The sequence below is a fragment of the Phalacrocorax aristotelis genome, chromosome Z (genome assembly GCF_949628215.1).
Source record: "Phalacrocorax aristotelis chromosome Z, bGulAri2.1, whole genome shotgun sequence".
In the NCBI taxonomy this organism is placed as follows: Eukaryota; Metazoa; Chordata; class Aves; order Suliformes; family Phalacrocoracidae; genus Phalacrocorax; species Phalacrocorax aristotelis.
Window position 1 is genome coordinate 30,736,230 of NC_134311.1, and position 19,887 is coordinate 30,756,116.

The following is a 19,887-nucleotide window of genomic DNA, read 5'->3' on the forward strand; positions in this document are numbered from 1 at the left end:
TATTCACGCAAATATGAAATTTCCTTTATATATGCATTAAAAAAAACCAGTACCACACCGAGTCCTGCAGAACAGCTTTATACTGCTTTTTGTTCTTCTGAATTGCATCTCTCCACATGATGCTGTTCCCTGGGCCCTGTAGGAAGGCAGTTAATGGAGATACCCAGGACGAGGTAGTGCCCAGGTCATAGGGCACAGCTTTTCCCAAGCAGACCCTGGGCATCACCCCCCTTGCTGGCCTCGGTCCTGGGTGCTCAGGCATCTTTAGGGAGGCCATGTAATGAAGTCAGTGTGCAATTCTGGGGAAGAGCTTTTTATGAAAGATGCTGCTTGAGATGGGGTGGCACCTGGACTTTTACGAGGTCTGTAGGCTGCAGGAATGGGGGGTGCTGCTGGCAATGAAATGGAGTAGTACAAACCCCTCCTGTGAGTAAGTGATGTGCAGGTTTTCTGACAGTCACCAGCTGAACCTTTCTACTCTGTGGTCTTGAGCAAATGCTGGCCTTTATTTTAAATTGCAGCTCTGTCATTTGGTGTGGACAAACCATCACTAACAGACTGAGCCTGGCTGCCTGCAGTTTGATGGGACAGTGGGACCTCTAAAATGTAGTTTGTTCACTAGCTGACTGCCCTGCCGCTTGGGTGAAACTACTCCTTTGGGTTCTTCTTCCAATATGGGCACGATATTGCTGCTGTTAGGCAAGCAGTGTGTGTTTCTTGAAGTACCTTTTTCTTTATATCATATATATTGATTATATATGGGTCAATATTGATAAAGTATTATAATTTTTTTTTTCTTACAGCCACCTTTTTTGAAAGATGGTTCTTCACTTGAACTCCTTTTCTGGCTTCCCTGTCATACTCCTGTACCATTGGATGGGGACAACATTATCTTTGAACCTGGAAGATCCCAATGTTTGTAGCCACTGGGAAAGGTAATATTTTCTTCTGGAAAACACCGGATGTAAATTCTGATTGTAATAATTTTTTTGTTTTACTTGGCACATTTTAAAAGATTTAAAGCTTTTAGTTGAGTAATGAACTGGCAAAAAATTTTGCATTACTGCATGGGGAAGGTAAGTTCACAGCTAAGTAAAAGACTATTTCACGCTGGGCTGAAACGCAGTCATCTTTGCACAAGGGGTTAGGATGCAAAAAACCCTACAGTGGCACCAGCAACGTTACACAACCATCTGGGTACAAGAAGTGAATAAAAATAGCTTTTATCAATTTAAGTGACAAGAAGCTTTTACATATGCAAAATGTAATTAACCATATTGGAGTTTGGCCAAATTTGATTATGCTGATTTGTTCTTATTCAACATTCACAGAATCTGAATTAAGATTTGTTGTTTAATTTTTTGATGAGATTCAGAAATTTGTAACATACAGAAAGAAATTAATCAATTTAGTTGGTTCGTTCCTTCACCCAGTTTCATGTTAATTGGAAGGAGAATGCCACAATGGGTAGGAGGGGTTGAGCCACAAGCATTTGCTGTACTTTTTTTCTTGTGTAAAGGTTATAGTCGTGAAACCAAGCCTTATAGTCTCATTATTATTATGTCCATGATTGATCACCTTGTCCCTGAGACAGTCTAACTATTCACTTGTGGACATCAGTATTTCCTGCATTTAAGGTAAACTGTGTTTTATGTTAATCACTGGGAGTGCTGCTAAGCCATTGTACATTTATTTGCAGTTGTTATGGTTGAATTTTTACAAAGAAAATCAAAACTTGTCACTTAAGGACTTTCCCCACGAAGTTATCTGAGCTTCATGTGACGCATTTAGAGTCTTTGTGCCTACTGTTGTGTACAATTTGGCTTATGCAACAACGTGTATATGAAGTAATTATCATACTAAATACCTGTTTACAGTATACAGGCATATGTCTATGATGTTACTGGATACTGCTCTATACTGTGTATGCTTCATTTATTGTTTTTATACATAAAAGTGGTTTTGAGGGAAGCTACAACATAGCGAAAGCAACATGGGGAAAAACCCCCAAATATAACTATTTACATTGCGTAATGTATTTTCAAACAAACTAATCGAAGTCCACAGAAAGAAAAATATATCTAGCAGGCACATCCATTTTGTTGCATGAAGTTGTTTACTACTTCTGCTGAGTCTGAGAAATGGGGAGGAACTCCAAGTAAACTTACAGAAACATTCACGCTGTTGCTCAGAGCAGGCAACAAAGGTACCTAAGTATGAAAGAGTAAAACCCCAGATACAAGCTCTTTACTGTTGCTGTCACTGGCAATGCTATATGCTTTAAATAAATCTACTCGAGCCAGTAATAAAATGGTCTTTACAAATGAACCGCAATCACAGCAGGAAGGGGTAGAGTGTGCCTTGCCTCGAACAAAGAGCACAGAGCCTCAGGCAAGCGTCGGCACCCCACCAGTATTTTGTCAGGCTAGGTCAGACAGCTGTGTGGATTAGGGTTGCTTACCATCATATGGACGTAGGAAAAACCGGCAGTGAGTTCGGGGCGGTTGGAGTGAGTGGGTCTGGATGTGTTTTCCCGCAATATAGGTGATGATAGTAGGAAGAGGAGATTATGGCTGTTACCCTGCAATAGGTGCTGAGCGTTCAAAGAGGGCATGAGTGAAAGTCCATGAAAGCCTGATGGGCTACATACTTAGTAAGTGTTTTGGCTGGTCCTGGGAATTAGTCCTGCTGCCGGAACTTGCCATGCATTCCTGTATTCCTAACCCCTCTGCGCCATCAAGGACTGACTGACTGCCAGCACAAACAGCCTGCTGAAGAGTTGTCTAAGATGATTCATTTTTTTTCCCCTTTTGCATCACGGCTCTGTTGCTCTTGCCCTGCTGACAGCTCTGGAGGCTCTGGACTTCAAAGCATAGATTTATTTCTAGGACACTGTGTGTATAATTTGGCAGAAAATAATAATAGGACTTCACTATAGTATTTCTGAAATTAAAAAAAAAGTTCTGTGCTAAAAATTAGCCAGTAAACAAAATAAGGTATGGACTTTAATATTTTGTAATTTCTGATTGCTGAATAGACTGTTTGATGGCATAATTGTTATATCATTTTTGCAGTAATTATTACTTAGGTGTATTTCTGTGCTAACACCCACTTAGTATCTAAATACACTGGCAGACCTTTCCGCTACCAAAGAAGATACTTTGCTATGGATACAGCTACAGTTTAAAAAAAAAAAAATCAGAAAATCCAGAGAGATTTTTCCATTTTGTATGGTAGCAGAAGTAACCTTGTTTTGTGGCTCTTAACTAGTTTTCTGGCTATTCAGTAATGTTAGTAAAAGTTTATTGCCACAAGAGAACACATACTACACACTACTTCAATTTGCTACTCATTTGGGACACAGGTGTTTTAGATCTTTTTTAAATTTAGGCTTATATTTCTTTTCTTTAATGTCAAGTAGCATTACTTCATCAAATGTGTTCCACAGCAGAGACATGATGGGTCTCCACGTATGTATTCTTCTTTGCTTGGTGGAAGGAAAACCTTTCAGTTGTTATCTTTTGTTTTATAAAGTTAGCTGGTTCATGTCTTACTTAAACTTGAACTTTCTGAGAGTTTTTGTTGCACGTGAGTATTTTTAAATACTATTCCTTTCTGTACTAGGACTCTGTAGAACATTTACTTAAATCAGACTGTACTATAAAGGACTTGCTTGATAACCTGTCTTCCTTCTCTCTCTCTCCCTCCCCAGTTATTCAGTTACAGTGCAAGAGTCATATCCACATCCTTTTGATCAAATTTATTACACCAGTTGTACTGACATCCTAAATTGGTTTAAGTGCACACGACACAGGTGATGTATAATTGTTACTGTTGTAAGACTGCTGATATTGTAGATATTTGTAAAGATTTTGTGTCTGTCAAAATCAAGCATGATATGTGGGATATTTTAGCTATAGTGACTAGTCTTTCTAACTGCTGTGGTCTGTGTCAACTGGAAAATGCTTGTCCAAGAAATGTCATATATGTTTTATTAGCCAGTTGGGGTGTATCATCCCATGGAGTGCTAACAGAAAAAGAACAGGTTGGGAAAAAGTGTGCAATGCACCAGATTAAATTCCCCAGACCCTGCGAGATGTATTTGTTCAGAAATGTCATGAGAGACACCTTGTTGGTTGCAACCTTATGTTCAGAGGAAAGTGTACACTACTTGAAAGGAAAATAAAGAGTTTTATTAAAGGAAATTCCTTGTGCTTGTAGAAAGTAACAAGGGTTGAATGATTAAAAACTGGTGACAGCTGTAAAAAGCATTTTCCTCAGAGGAATATGCCCATAAGTTTGAACCATCAGCAGTGGGAAGGGCTCCCTGGCACACAGCAGTTGGAAGAGACAGATTGGTGTAGTACATAAAAAAACAGATACTGAATTCAAAGAGAGATTACACTTTGTTTACCTATGACACCATTTATGTATGAGCTGTTCTTTGCTGGGAGTACAGACTGTCTCAGGTGTGGTGGGGTTGTGTTTACTGCTTTGTGCAGTACGTGGTCAGCAGCCAGGAGAGCCGGGGCAGGAGAGATATATGAACAGTGAGGAGCAGAGAGGAGAGAGCGGTAGGAGAGCCTGCTTTTGATAAGTATTACTTGCTCATGTCAGAAGGAAGCTGTTTTTTCTGCAGCTCTTGATGGGTTTATGTGCCGATTTCTCTGTGTGTTGCTCACCACTGCCCTGCAGGGCTGCTTCGGCAAAACGCAGCCACCCCCCTGGCAAGAGATGTGCAGAGGACCAGAAGGTCCGAGCTCTCCCTTGAGCCCTCCTATCTCTTGCCTTAACCAGAACTTCTCTTCTCATGACATCTCTGCCCATAGAAAGCTGACTTACCCTTGGGAGGGTGATCCTCGAAAGTCTTTCCCTTGGAAACTGATAGCTGTAATGATCAAGCACACTGATTTGTACGCCAGCCTTTAGCCTCCTTAGGGGATGCTAATGGCAAAGGCAGTGATGCTCTGGTTTGCATATTAGTTGAGTAGCCAAAATCCTTAACTTCTTTTCCTGCTGCCGGGCTTGTTGGGGAACCAGTAGGGCTCTTGAACTCAGCAACAGATAAATAAAGGTCCCCTCAAGCTTTTTTTCCTCTCCTCTTACTGATACCTGAATGTTTTTTAAAATGTGTAAGAATATATATTGTTTTGTTTCTGAACCATTAATTGTACGTAACAACCATTCATTCTTTTCTTTAGGATCAGCTACCGTACTGCCTACAGACATGGTGAAAAAACGATGTACAGGCGTAAATCCCAGTGCTGCCCTGGATTTTATGAAAGCAGGGAAATGTGTGTCCGTAAGTTTAGCTTCTCTTTGCTTTGAAATTCCATACATTTATCACAATGCTGGTTTGACTCCCCTTTGATGGGCGACTTGTGGAAGCTGAGTTATGGGGGCTCAGTTATTCAGTGGTGCTCGTGCAGCTCTCGTTGAAGTCAATTGGTGTTCTGCATATGCAAATGACAGGATAATTGGATCTCAGATGCCTAACTAACCAGCTTTGATGTGATTCTAACTAATGATCATATGGAAAATGCACAGCACAAGTGTCAGTGCATTTTCCAACACAGTGAATAAATACGAGCTTCAAAACCAGGAAGGAAATATAGGGCTTTTCTCTTTAGTGTGGGCCCCAGCTGATCCCCGTGCTTAGACTTTCTTGCAGACAGAGATCTGTAACAACTGTTCAAAGTCAGCAGCATCGCCTTTTCATGTGGCACATGCCTGCCTCCACATCTTCCTAAGTCTGCAGGGGAAGAACTGTGTCCAGAGCTTGGCAGTGGCCTTGGCTTAGCTCTCTTTCTCTCTCTTGTATGGCCTTGTGCAGACCTAGGAAAGTCTGATTCTTAAAATGGTATTCATTCAAGAGCATAGTAGAAAAGCAGAATGAAAACAGAGGTGTTAATCTAGAGCCCTGGAGGTTTATGGTTGGTTGTTTAACATAGGGTTGTACAAAGTCATGGTGAGTGGGGTAGCTAGATGCTCGTGTCAGTAGGACTGACAGCAGGAAACTTGTGGTAGGCAAGCAATTGTAAAGGATAGCATATTCTTGGAGATGGGCAAATGTGTAGGGCTAAAAATGAAATTAATTCAATGGTATTTAATATTATTTGTCCCTGTGAATGCACATGTGCAGCACGGACTGCAATGGTAAGTTTTCCAGAAGCCAGGGAACCAAATCTCTTTATCTTTTCATCTTCCTGAAAAACTGGGCTCACCAGGGGCAATCTTTTTTCTGTGATGTCATTTGTGATGTTGACCTACACGTATGGTTTTATTAATTTTAGGAGACAGAAAGGGCATGCATTATAGTGGAAAACAGCCATATCCATTCCTTGGTTTTGCTTCTGCTCTTCTAATAATAAGATTTAAAAAACCTGCAGAACCTTAATGAACAATATCAGAGGGACGGAGGCAGTTTAGCTGAGTTTTTTCTGGATATATGGGGCGCTGTAAGAACAGACAGGAAAGGGGCTGGAGCCTCTGGACAGTGGGTCTGCCCTTGGTCTTGCTGCCCGGTTTCTGAACCGGCAACTGATTGGCCAGCCTTGCCAAGTGGAAAAAGTGAAAAGTCCAGCTTATTGGGAAAGCCACAGTGTGTAAACTGTTTTGGTGGCTGCTTTGGCTTCTCTCATATGAAGCTTGTGTCACATCCCCAAGTCAAACCCCAGCTCAGCTGGTCTGCGTGGGGAGCCTGCCAGCACGGTCCCACCACCCTGGAACAGGACCTGGACCAAGGCATGTATGAAAGGCTGGCTCTGTAATGGCACGTTTCCAGCCTAACTGTCTAAGGCACATCACTTTACCTGGTATATTTTCTCAGCTGAAATGAGAAAAATGGAGATATGTTCATTGCTTTGTTGTCTGCTTTACAGCTATGACAGTGGTGAGGCATAGCAGTCAAGGTATTGAGAAGCTTGTCCAGGAGAATGTTCTGTGAAATAACAGATAACAAGAGATTTGTCATTGCCACTGGCTTTTGCAAGCCAGTTTAGGAGACAGCAGTGCCGTGGATAAGCCTTTGGTCTTTACTGACAAATGAGAGTCTGAAAACAAATGTCAATATGTATGTTAAATTTATTTATTCAATACAAATGCAAAATAGTTTCTTAATTTCTGCCTTTCTGCTTGTTGTGAGGTGCATACTGAAATTGACCGACAGGATTTATTTGTATCCCTGGAAAATTATACCCTGTGAATGTCATAACACATCACACTATTCTCATTTATATTTTTGTTTTACAGCACTTCCTGGAACTTGTAAACACAGCAGTAAGATCTTTGATTTAAAGTGTTTTCTGCACATGAAAAAGCAAGGTCAAAATGATATATTTAGAATTAAACTTTTTTAAAAAATGGATCCACCTGTGATCAGATTGGCAATTTTTTTTAACCTTTTTTGTTTTTAGGGTGTATGTATTAGATTTATAAGAACAAATTTCTAACTATATTTAGTTATTATACAGATGATATGAATGACCATATTTATCTTTTTATTAAGAAGTATACTTTTTGAAGTATACAGCAGTTTGACTGATCATGTGAGGAGTGTGATGATGAATCTTTTGTGTGACCACAGCTTTTACATAGCAATAGTATATGTAGTAAATTCATTCTATATTAACATATTAATACTCAGAACCTAGTAAATTCAAATCACGTTGAATGTGCTAATTTTTTACTGTTTTACATAAAAAGAAGCCAAATGCTGATATTCAGGACATATCTGCTCTGACTTTTGGAGCAATTTTGGAATTCCTTAGACTTCAAATTACTTAAAAATAAAGATCCTTCAGTGGAGCTAACTTTGCATTTATTTGATTCTGTAATGGTTGACCCTGGAAGGCATTGAGAGACCTTCTGTGCTCATGATCTTCAACTGAAGCTAAGGATTCAGGGCAAAGGAGGAGCTCAGTAGTTAATAAAAGGTGGCTAATATTTCATGCTTTCCATTGTTTCGACCAGCTTTCTTTGTGGTGAACTTGTACATACTATAGTAGATAATACCTGCATACACTGTGATAATACTAGTCGCCGAGTTTGCAAGTGTGATGCTGTCAGCTGACATCAAATGGTAAGAGATAGTGATACGGGGAGGACTTTTCTCCTCTGTCATCACAGCAGAAATATCACAATGGAAAGCGAACACAAAATCTTCAAGAAAATGGCAACCACACTGAGAAACACACATGCACTTCCCCCTGTTTTTATATGCAAAGATAGAAGGGAATCAAAGCCATTTGAAGTGTTGTGGATATCTTCTTTCAGGCTGTTGGTGCTCCACAATGCGTACAGCATTTCCAGTAGGGTAGTTTTATTTTCCATGCAGTGTGGATGATTTTTTACTTAGTAGAGGATGTAGGATGCTTCTAAAAGGCTAAAAGATTTTGGTGCTGTTGATGTTGTTTGTTTGTCCCTTTATTTGACTTCTCAATTTAGAAAGCCCAATTAGAAAATTCTACTGGTAGATAATTTTGGTATGACTCAACACTGCGGTGCGTACAGTGATGAATTGAAATCTTGTGACTTCCTTTTAAAAATAATAATTAGGAATCTACAATGTGAATAGTCACCAGTCACTATTCTCCTAGAGGTAGTATTTACTAGTGGTAGTGCCACTTCACTGCCTGTAGTGGGAAGAGAATTGTTTGTCACTGCATAAAAAATTGCAAGAATGTGCCGGCCTCATGTTGCTGAAGTCTGTAAATGTTGTATTTGCAAAGGCAAAGAATGACCAACAGCCAGAGAAAAGCACTGGCTGAAATTTAAGCAGGGATTTTTTATGTTGTTTGGAGTCCAGCCTGAACAGATGAATTTGAATTCATCTTAGGATACAAGATTTCTGAGGAATTGTGATTCTAACTTCCATGCTTGTTCCTGAAAACTTCCAATACATGAAACTTGTATTACATTTTCACTTTTTGATGAAAATTCCTATTGTGTTCTGTCTTTGGACTCAAGAGTGTGTGTATGTAAATATATATATAAATGGAATACATATATATGTGGAATATATATGGGAAATATACAACAGGCCTTTTTTATCACTCATATGGAAATTTTTGTTTTGTTTGTTCTTCTCTACAGTACAACACTTATTTTTAATTTAAATTTTCTAAACTCTGACACATATCTTTAGCATCCTCTTTTTTTGACCATGCCATTGGTAAGAAGACCGTCACAGTAGAAGTAGATATCTGTTAAGAGTTTAATGGAAAAGACCACTCTACGACAGCCATCATAAGTTAAAAAAAAAAGTCTCTTAAGCAACTCAGATAACAAACTCAGAAACATTGGAAAGGTAGGCAAAATGATGCTGCATTTATATCTCTATTGGTAAGCAACAAAATGGCATCAGAAGTCATCAGAAGCCTCCATCTGCAGCCCTTGGAAGCTTTTCAGGGAACCTCCTAGGGAAGTTTTAAATGATGTTAATAAATATTATAATTGACATAATTTTTTAGTGTAAGTTTTGGCCAGTATAGATGTATTCTCTTGCAGATTGACTATATTATGGCAAGCAGTGTGCAGTCATGCTGAATAGAAAAATTAACTTGTGCTTTATTAGTTGTGCCGTTTGGGTTTGTCTTCAGGTGGGTAAAAAATGGTATTTTAATTTTAATTCCAAAATTATACGGGGTCAGTACTTGGACTGTTTTATAAGCATCGAGGTATCTGTTAGCACTTCCAGTATTTTCCTGGTTTGTGCCCTCCTCAGATAATTCCTGTTAATAAATGATATGAACGATGTGCAGATTTCTGACTTCTGTCTTCACTATTGCCAGTATCTCTGCAGAAGAGTGGGCTACTGGAGCTTGGGTGATAATTTATTTTTGCTCTTAAAAATTACAGTGCATATAATTAATGATTAGATCTGATGGATGTTCTGAGGTGATCTTAATGCAGTTTATATGCGGATAAAAAGATGGAATAATTCTGTTAAGTTCTCCTGACCTTAGAAAGTCCATACCAGGTTAAGTGATTGATTTAGTCTCTTATTTATTCCAAACAGTTTACTGTCATTAATATCCTAATATCAGTGACAATCCCTGGAGACATATGCTAGGCTGAGCTACAGACTGAGAAGTTTTTACAAAAAGTGCAAAGACATTTACAAAGTCAATTTCTAGCATGTTTCTGAAATGGAAGAATTCAAAGACTCTGAGATGTCTTTTGGTGCCTTTCTTGTATATGGGCATGCATGCATTGTAGATGCATGTCAATCTTGTAGATTGATACTACCTAGTAGCATTTTGGTAGCTTGAACATTAACTTCACATACAGTTTTTGACAGTGACGCACATTTCTAAGAACATTAAAGAGGAATTATGCCCGTTGAATTTCATCTGAACATGAAATAGAAAAGAAACCACCTGTGTTAATGCATAACTGGATATCACACACTTTAATAAAAACTAGTCATCAAGCACAGGAAAAAAAGGATTAACCAAAGGATATGTGCTAGCATAGAGTATGGAAGTGGAGAATTTATTTGAAAAAAACACATCTGTAATGTAGTTTAAAAGATATTTGAATTTTAGTTTGCACAATAAATGCAATTAATCTAAGGAAGTTGAAGTTAAAACTTATGGAATATGTAGAAGAGCCTAAAATGGTTTGTGCATTCAGATTTAATTAATAAAATTTTGAGAAATTTAACAGCTAAAAAAGTTGGTTGTTTTGGGGTTTTTTTTTTGGTGTGTGGGTATTTTTTTTTTAAATGCATATATTTCTTCAGTTTTCTCTTTTCACAGACTAGGTATCCAAATCAGGATAGAGTTGTATTAGCAGAAATGCTAAATGTGAAGCACAGTCAGGCATGTAGTATGACTTCTTCTGTTGGAAGTCATTTATCTGAAAGAAATAATATGCAGATCTACTTAAAATCCAAAAGCAGGCCCAGTTCAGGTATTACTCCAGTCATCCTAATATGAATTCTTTGTAAAGTAGATATGAGCTTTAACAGAATTCAGATATGAAATATCATGAAATCAGTTATGATTTCAGGTATCTACTCATTTGATGATGTGATTAATATGTTTAAATGATGGAAGTCTTAATTGCAGAATCATAGTTGATTCTCCTGGTCATTTACTTATGTGCATGATTACAGCCAAAACATTTCAAGGTTTGTTTATGTTAATTAATTTATGCCTGGCTTTTCAAAATGAAAAAGCAACAGATCCTAAAATGCATGCATAAACTTTCATCAAAGATAAAAATATCTTTTTTTCAAATGCTATTACTGGAAATTCTTCTGTATCTTCTTTTAACATCAGATAATGCAATGCACAACTGTCTAAATGCTGTCTATGGTGACTTATAATGAAATAACTTAATGTCACTTTCTTAATCACAGAGAGCAGATTCATAAAATGCCATTTAGAAATTTCAATGTTCCACTCTTCATATATGCTCTAGTTCAGAAGTGGAAGTCACATGAGGCACAGGAGTTACTCCACTCAACTGTGATACTTGAAGTAGGTACAGCAATGTAGGAGCAATCTGCGAGTGCACCACAGGGGGTATGCTGGAGCCCATTAGCATATAAGTAGGCGTTTGAATTGCAATCTTCTCTGGAGCTGGAGCACCATCTCCCTCTCTTCATGGATACCAGTACAAGACACGTGATCAGTGTTTTGAAGTGGCAGCCTAAAATTGTATTATACATTCTATGCTTCTAGTATGACTGGCTTAATCCCCCTGGTATGAGCTCCCCTGCCGAAGCTGTGGGGCGAAGGCATGCTGTGAGCATGTTGGCCAAGCCCTGCCCTTGCCTCACATCGCTTTCAGCTTGCTGTAATAATGGTGTCCACGGCCGGGGTGGGTTACACATGTCTTTTCACATTGATTCACTTTGCTGAGCTTCCTCAGTGGGGTATGTTCATTCAGCTGGTTACAGAAGTACCAGTGCCTGCAACTGAGGTGGGAACAGAGCTCAAGCAGCCTGATGGACTTGTGTCCAGGGGACGGGGCAGCTCCTGCTGTGGTGTGGAAAGGGCTGCTGCGGGCAGTTGTACGTGCAGCAGCAGGTATTTTATAGATAATTCAAGCTGGCTGATACTCTATAATCAGAAAGAGCAAATGTACCTTTTATTTTTTTAAGAAAATGAAAGGATATCATCCGCTGAAATAGACCGGTAAGTTGGACAAGGCAAGAGTTTAGAGATGATTTTGAAGGAAACAATAAGACACAGAAGAAAAGGGGGAATAAGATGTAAAAGGAAATATGCAAGAGTAAGCTCAGGCTGCTTTTCATATGGTAATTGATTTTTTCCTTACAAAAGAAGAAGATATGACTTATGCAATTTACTGCTGCCAGGGAATTTTTGGTGCTTCTTTACACTGCTCAGTATCAAAAAGGCTTCATGTTAAGTTTTTTGCCTGCTCTTCCATGTAAGTGTTTTCTTATATCATGTCCAAAAATTCCATAGAAAATCAAGAGGAAATAGTTTCTCTGTCCCTGATGTGATTCATGTCTTTTCAGCTTGTTCTACTGTTTTTCATGTTGTCCTTACACTTTTTTGTAGGTCCTGTAGTAAATTTGGGTTCTCTTATCCCCATGCTCAGTGCAAACATATTTTTACAGATGCTGTCTCTTAGGGGTGTTAACTAGGATTCAGTTGACAAGAATCAGTTAGCCCATAAGGTGTCTAGAGAACAATTTCTTTGGTTACAAAATAGGTTTTTATGTATATCCAGAGTGTAGAAAGAAATAATTCTTTGACCAGATACATTTTGGGGCATTAAGAAACTTAAGAAAAAAAGGAAATACTGGATATCCTTAATTCTTTTGTATGTCTTAAACATTTTTTGAAACATTCTTGGCTTCAATTTAGCTTCTTCAAAGTAAAGAATTACACGTACCCCTTCTTTGAGAAGGAAATTTGTGTATTTGTATGCCATATATATACACAAACATATATAATTTTAATTTATCTGAATTTAATTTGTTTAGAAACATCAATATTTATATAATATAACTTCCTTCAGAGGTCCTCATCCCATATTTCTTTGTCATAAGAGTCAGCAGAATTTTGGCTGTCAAAACCCCCGACATTGTTACTTATAGATGGCTTCTACAGAGACTTAGTAAGGGTAGCCTGTTTTGAAGACTTGTTTGATTTGTGTTCTACTACTGGAAAACTGAAACACCATTTCAGTGGCTGAAGAGAAGCTCCTGTTGATTTATGCTGTTGTGGCTAAGAAAAGAATACAGCTGTAGTTTGTGAGATGACTTTGCATTGTTAACGCTCTGACCCAAAGTTTCATCTGTTGTGCATTTGTTCTAAGAGAATTCTGTTTTATTACTGGAAGTAATTGAGGATTGTTTGCATGGTGCCATAGCGTGTGCTGTTACACAGGGATTGTAGGAACTACCTATGTGCTCAGCGTGGTGTGAGGGGCATTGCAAGGAGATGCTCAAAGAGCTGCTTCTGTACCTCTCACTGGGTCCAGTTTCTCACAAAACTTTGATTTTTGTATTTTTTTCCATCTGTCTTACAGAGTATGTAATGGAACGTTGTTCTATTGTATTTGGCCTTAGTGCTGAGGAATTTGGATTGAGTATATTGGTATTCACTAAGTCATTCATACATGTGCACGTACAGAGATGGGTATGTGTACAGCTACTGTCTGTTGTCTTATGGTTTACTGGTAAGATTTTTTTACGTATTTGGTTTAGGGAGAACTTCAGTGCCCAAGGCAGTGCTTCCCAGGCAAGTATCTTCAAAGATATGAGTAATTTGTGTCTGGATATAAGACTAATGGAAGAAATTTCTGATGTATTATTTAAAGTCATTCTTTTCATAATAAATAAATAGAGAACAATGAAATAGCTTTGTATTAATATTTTGTATCATCTAACATTTAAAAATTCATATTCTCCTAGTTGATTTCTGATGAAGATAATTTTAATGCACATCTGAAAAGTAGCTTATCAGAAATAAAAGTTATGAATGAAAATTAAAGGCTGTAAAAATATGCAATTAATGGCTTGGACCCCAGATAACTAGAGATTTTAATAATATATATGGTTTATCTGTGTGGCTTTCAGTTTTCTTGGCCACACAAAATACAAAGATGCCCATGGTGCTTCACCATATTTAATTAGGAAGAAACCAGGACATTTTGCAAGTATTTTTTCTAATTACTGTAGGACATTTTCAATCCACTCAGAACTGAAATGATTCACATGCAGTCCCATTAAACTTCTTGTAACACCAACTTTGTCTTTTTCCCATTGTTCACCTTGCGTTCATTGGTTACTGATCGCATTCCTGTCGTAGTTTCTCTGGAACTGTTGGTACAAAGTAAATTCTCATCCTGTGCACATTTTTTAAGTTTTATTTTTGCTCAGACTGGAAGGAAAGTATTACAGTGTATATATTTTGGAAAGTTAAGGGTATTACGTGTTGAATATCATGCCAGCCAACTGTTGCTGGTTGCAGGTTCTTCCTCTTGAGTGTATGTATTCTGAGTCAGTTACATCGAAGCCATTTCAAGTTTCTGTTAAAAGTTTAAAATAAAAGCTCTATTTCAAACTAAGCCTTTACTGTAGAAACATGTGCTTGCAAGTCATTAAAAAAAACTCAAGAAAATGTCAAGCAGCTCTGCTTAGCATTTAGAATAAAGGTTTGAGTGATTTGTAGGGTTTGTATCTCGTGCCTTACTTTAATAATCATCACTGTTCTGTTGTGCTTCATTTGAACTGTGCAACCGTTCAGAAAAATCAGTATTAAAATACTGATGTTTTGCAGATCATATTTTATCCATGCTGTTGCAAGATAAATTCCTGCTTTTATGCATGCAGAAGTTCACCTATTTTTCTTGGCATGACAGTTTGCTTCAGAGAATCACAGGATGGTTGAGGTTGGACAGGACCTGTGGAAGTAATTTTGTCCAACTTCCTTGCTCAGGCAGGGCCACCAAAAGCCTCTTGCCCAGGACCGTGTCCAGACGGGTTTTCAACCTGTACCATACTATGACTCTTTTGTCATTAAACGTGGGCAATTTTCAGTTTGTTAAATGCAAAAATATTTCAGTAGCACCAACATGGTTTTAGGTGGAGCCTTCAAACTTAGGAGAAATAGAAGAGAAGGAAGTAAGAGGTTCATTTTGAAGAGATGCGTCAAACATTAAGACACTAATGTTTGTTTTGCTTTTAAAAGCCATTTGAAACATGAAAGATCTGGATGAGAAATAAGTTTAGAATATTTTTCCCAGTGCTAGGAGTTATTCTTTAATTCTTTTTTAATTTCCTTCTCTGACAGCTCATTGTGCTGATAAATGTGTCCATGGTCGTTGTATTGCTCCGAACACCTGTCAGTGTGAGCCTGGCTGGGGAGGACCCAACTGCTCCAGTGGTGAGTTTTCACCTGCTTCTGCCTGTCTCATGCTCTTTCCATGGTGTTGTCCTCTCTTTTAGGCAGATTATTATCTCCTGCTTTCTGGTCAGAGGCTTGTTCTGAGTTATCAGGTTACTCTGTGTGACCTGATTTTTCTTCATTTACTTGCAAACAATATTACCCTGTAGCAGCACTAAATGTCATGAGCTATTTTGTGCTCAGAAACATGTCAAAAAATACAGAACTTAGTACCTGGAGTAAAATAGATAAAATTATATTTTAGCTATAAGAAAATATCTGATTTTTTTTTATTTTCCTAATACATAAAGAATGATGGTGCAAAGTCACATTTAAAAGCTATGAGCAAAGCCTTCCTCGCAACCCTAACCTCCTTTTTCACTCTGCCACTACCCTGTCCTTTTTTCCCCTCACTGTGTTCCCCTCTTGCATTATTAGTTGCTCCCTGTCTGCTCAGTCTCTTTCCATTTTACTGTCACTTACTAGTCCCATTTCTCCAACTTTTGTCTCCTTCCTCTTTGCCATGAGAGTGCGTGGGAAGCAGGGAGAGCAAAAGAGGAGTCTCGAGGACACACACAGCAGGAGACAGCAGCAGGTTGGCACCTTTCCTGCTTGGCATGTGGGTGCAGTCACATGCAACCCAGTGAGCAGGTGGTCATGCTTAATAAAGAAATTATGAAGATCGAGGCCATCACACACTTGATGCAAGAACATAGCAAAATGTCAAAACCACAAAGTGAAGTAGTAAAATCATACCAGTTCATGACCTTTTTAGTTACTGCTGTTTTCTAGACTCTGAGTGTAAAACCAGGCACTGCAGGCTGCAATATGGCAATAAGGTCTGGACAGAGGGCAGAAACCCCTCTGTGGCATGGCTGGTGTGTTTGTGCACTACCCCGTCCTCTGTCAAAGGTAATTGTTTGTGCAGACCATGAGTCATTCCTTTTTTCTTCCCTTTGCCTGAAACAGAGTTTCTCAGAGTAATTATTGATTTTTTGATTAATTATAATTTTATTTTATTCATTATAATTTTTTATTTATTCCCTCTTTCTGTTCCCCTTTGTAAGGCCTTTGGAAATGTAATGTTTAGGCTAACTTTACAACCATATACTTCATTACAATCAAATTCAAAGTGGGTCACTGCTAGTGACTGTTCACTTGAACGTGTTTTAGTCAACAATTAAAAAAATAGTTTATAATTTAAATTTCACAGACCATATAAAATTCAAATTCTTAAACCAGAGCTTGATGTCTTGCAAAGATATTATGCTGCTTGTTTACTTAGTATGGGATTCCTGTAAAAATAACAACTGTGAAAAACCTAGTTCAGCAGCAAGACAAAAATAATATGGTTGTATTTTCACCCTCATTTTTTTCTGCTTAACAAAAACAGGGAAATGTTCTTTTATTTGCAACCAAGTGCTATAGTGATTCTTCAACTGGAACTGATCTGTTGTTCAGGCAGCATATTTTGTGAAATTTGAGAGGGAGTGAATAAAAAAAAATTAATAATAAATTACCTGAGGAAGAATGTAACCATTTAAAAATTATTACATTTGTTGTATGGTCTTCATATATTCTTACATGTGATTCTTTTCATAAACAGCTCTAAGGAAATACCAAGTTTTGTGTAAGGCGTAAAACTGAAAGGGTTAGCAATGCAATGTTACTGTAATACTGATCTTAATCTAATGTGTTGAATTAGAAATTGTAAAAAAAATTGTCAAAAAAATGTTATCGTTCTTTCTGAAAGCCTTATGTTTCAAGCTCTTCTGTAACTAATCAACATGCAGAAGAAACATGTATCACTAGACAATGTAGAATGGGGAGACATGGTTATTTATTGAGATTTTGACGTTCAAAACCCACTGAAAGGGCACTTTAGATGAGACAGGAACCTCTAAATCTGTCTTTGGAAATAATCCTTCCTCTCACAGGATTTTCTGGAGTCCATTTCTCTTACCTGTCTGGTATAATTCATTTTGAATACATGTGCAGCTCTTTTCCTCTGCTTCTTCCTCAGTCGGTTGCCTTTGATAGCTTGTCACAGCAGCCTCAATAGCAAGAATACTTTCTGGTGTGCGTACGCAACAGGCCAAAGCTGAAAGAGCCTTTGTTCATGTACCTTTGACAGCGTGATCTCTGGAGAGGTTGGGGATTCTTTAAAAGGTTCTGCCTGGTGTTAAAACTAACTGGAACTGCCAAATTTTGTTTTGGATCACTAGTGTAATCCTAGGAGAAGGGGGGTAGGCTGAGGAAGAGGATATTTTTGTGCACGTGCTACAGGGACATTTGTTTTGGAATTTATCCCATTCCATGCAGACAAACTTAAAATGTTACTTTCACCAGATTGTCCTTCTGAGTTTAAGTGCTGCGGTTTGCTGCGAGCTGCGTGTGATTTCCTTATCCCTGTGTCTGAGAGCTACAGCGCAGATCAAATTGAATTGAAGAGCAGTGAATCGTGTTGGAAAGACAGTAAATCACAGGGTTTTGGCTCTATGGCACTGTTTTATTGTTGTGTGCCCTACATAGGAGATTCTCGTATTTTGCTTTTAAGTGTATTTTCTGCATGATCCCCAACTTGATTAGTTTTAGCAACAGAAAGGCACAATAAGATAAAATAAAGATATGTGCTTTTTTAATAATAATTTTGTTGATAAGGCAAGATATTAATTCAAGAAAAATACATGCAAATTGCCATACTGTAATAATGTCCATCATATAAATATTTTAACTCTGTAACTATTTATCTGAATAACGGAGAAGGAGCAATAATTACAAGGCAGGCCAGTATTCTTGTAAGGCAGACACTCAGGGATTTAATGGTTACTGAAGACCAGATAAAATGCTGTGACTGTAAGGGAAAGATTATTCTCAAACTGCTGGATATTAGGCAAACTTCCAGCTTTAGTAATCTCTTCATTTTCGTGGACACAAACATGTCAGAAGCAACTGTTGTGCCTAAACTTTTTGTAAAACTGCAGAACTAAACTTTTTCTTCAAAACTACTTTCCTTTCTCTGTTAGGATTGATTATTCTCCTTACAAAGGAATTTCATCTGTAAGTATCTGACAAGAGTTAGTCCTATTGCAGCATCTGTCCATCTGCCAACCCCCAGCCTGATTTTATGTGTTGTTTCTCGGTTGTATTTACCCAGCATGTTTAAAATAATTTTTCTCAACCATATGCCACAGCTTCTATGTGACAGTGGCTTTCTGGGTGATAACTGCAGACAAGTGCATCCTAAACACCATAATGTTCTCTCCAAAAATGAGAGAGTGATTGCATGGACTAAATTCACGCACTGTGCAGTAAAAGCTGAATCAGCAATCCTCCTCCCCTATCTCTACATACCACTGTGTGCTACAGTCTAATAACCTTTCTAGGGACTCAGATTTTTAGAAGACTCCCATTCCTTTTGTATCGACCATTACTTCCTTTTTGTGACAAGTCGTATCCAATTCCTAATAACCTATGTCAGTGGGTGCTGTCAGTTTAGGGAGAAGAAGGATAAGGATTCAGCGAGACTACTGAGGCTGTCCTCTTTCAATGCTTAATTCTAGCCCAACCCATAACTCTCCTCTTCATCATATCTTCTGCCTTTCTGAAAACCTTACATCCCACTTGAGAGGAAAACAGGATTGGACATATTCTTCTGTGAGTAACACCTGAGTCGTGGTCTCAGAATTTGGCTAATTATATAATATCTCCTTGGGGAACATTAGCCATGTAAGACGTATTTTTCTTCCAGACCTTTTCTTTTTAGTTAAAGGAAATATACTGTGAAATATACTGCTTAGACTTTAGGCAGTGTTTGCTTGCAGTGAATTTCTGTGGGAGGTGGTGAGTGAGATGCAGATAACAAACATATATCTGAAAAGAAATACGACTTGGATTGAGAGATCACTCATTTGCAGAACACTTCCATTCTAGCAGGAGAGATGATAGTCATGCGAAACAAGTGATTCTAATAAAGATTTATTGACTGAACACAGTAGTCAGGTCAATGATAAATGTGTGGACAGGAGACGTGTTGAATCTATCCCTTCGAGTGAGCGGAACAGCACCAGCACGCTGTCAGCACGCCTTTGAAGAAATGTTTGTGAACTTCAGGAGTATTAAGTTGATTGGTTCTGGGCTGAGGACAAGGACAACATTTAGAAAAAAGGACACAGTGGTAAAGATAGGTTTGTTTGTAGATTAAAAATGTAAACAAATACATTTTATTGAAAAACAAACCAACACAACCTATCCCTCCCAAACTGGATTATTGTTTATACCAAATTTTTAATTTGTATGTGTCAGATTGGGTTGTTACACGTTGTGTTTTTGACTACAGGTTGTATATAAAGCAGCCTTCAGTAAAAGTTGCTACGCATACTGATAGTTGGCTGTCTAGATGTTTGGAGATGATGAAACCATGTTTTACATTTGTAGGTATACTTTCTGCCTGTTCTCTGCTCACGCTCTGGCAACAGTATTTGCTGTAATACATAATATATGGACCTGATTGTCA

General features: G+C 38.1%; 1 protein-coding gene across 2 annotated transcripts in view; it reads left to right on the forward strand.

Annotated features, from left to right (window-relative positions):
- MEGF10 (multiple EGF like domains 10) overlaps positions 1 to 19,887 on the forward strand; it is a 106,894-nt gene that overhangs the window by 25,449 nt on the left and 61,558 nt on the right. For both annotated transcript variants that reach the window (XM_075078762.1, XM_075078763.1), the window contains exons 2-5: positions 804 to 935; positions 3,713 to 3,814; positions 5,202 to 5,302; positions 15,279 to 15,371. In XM_075078762.1, coding sequence (XP_074934863.1) covers positions 820 to 935; positions 3,713 to 3,814; positions 5,202 to 5,302; positions 15,279 to 15,371 — 412 coding nt within the window. In that variant the 5' untranslated portion in view covers positions 804 to 819. The remainder of the gene's footprint in view (positions 1 to 803; positions 936 to 3,712; positions 3,815 to 5,201; positions 5,303 to 15,278; positions 15,372 to 19,887) is intronic.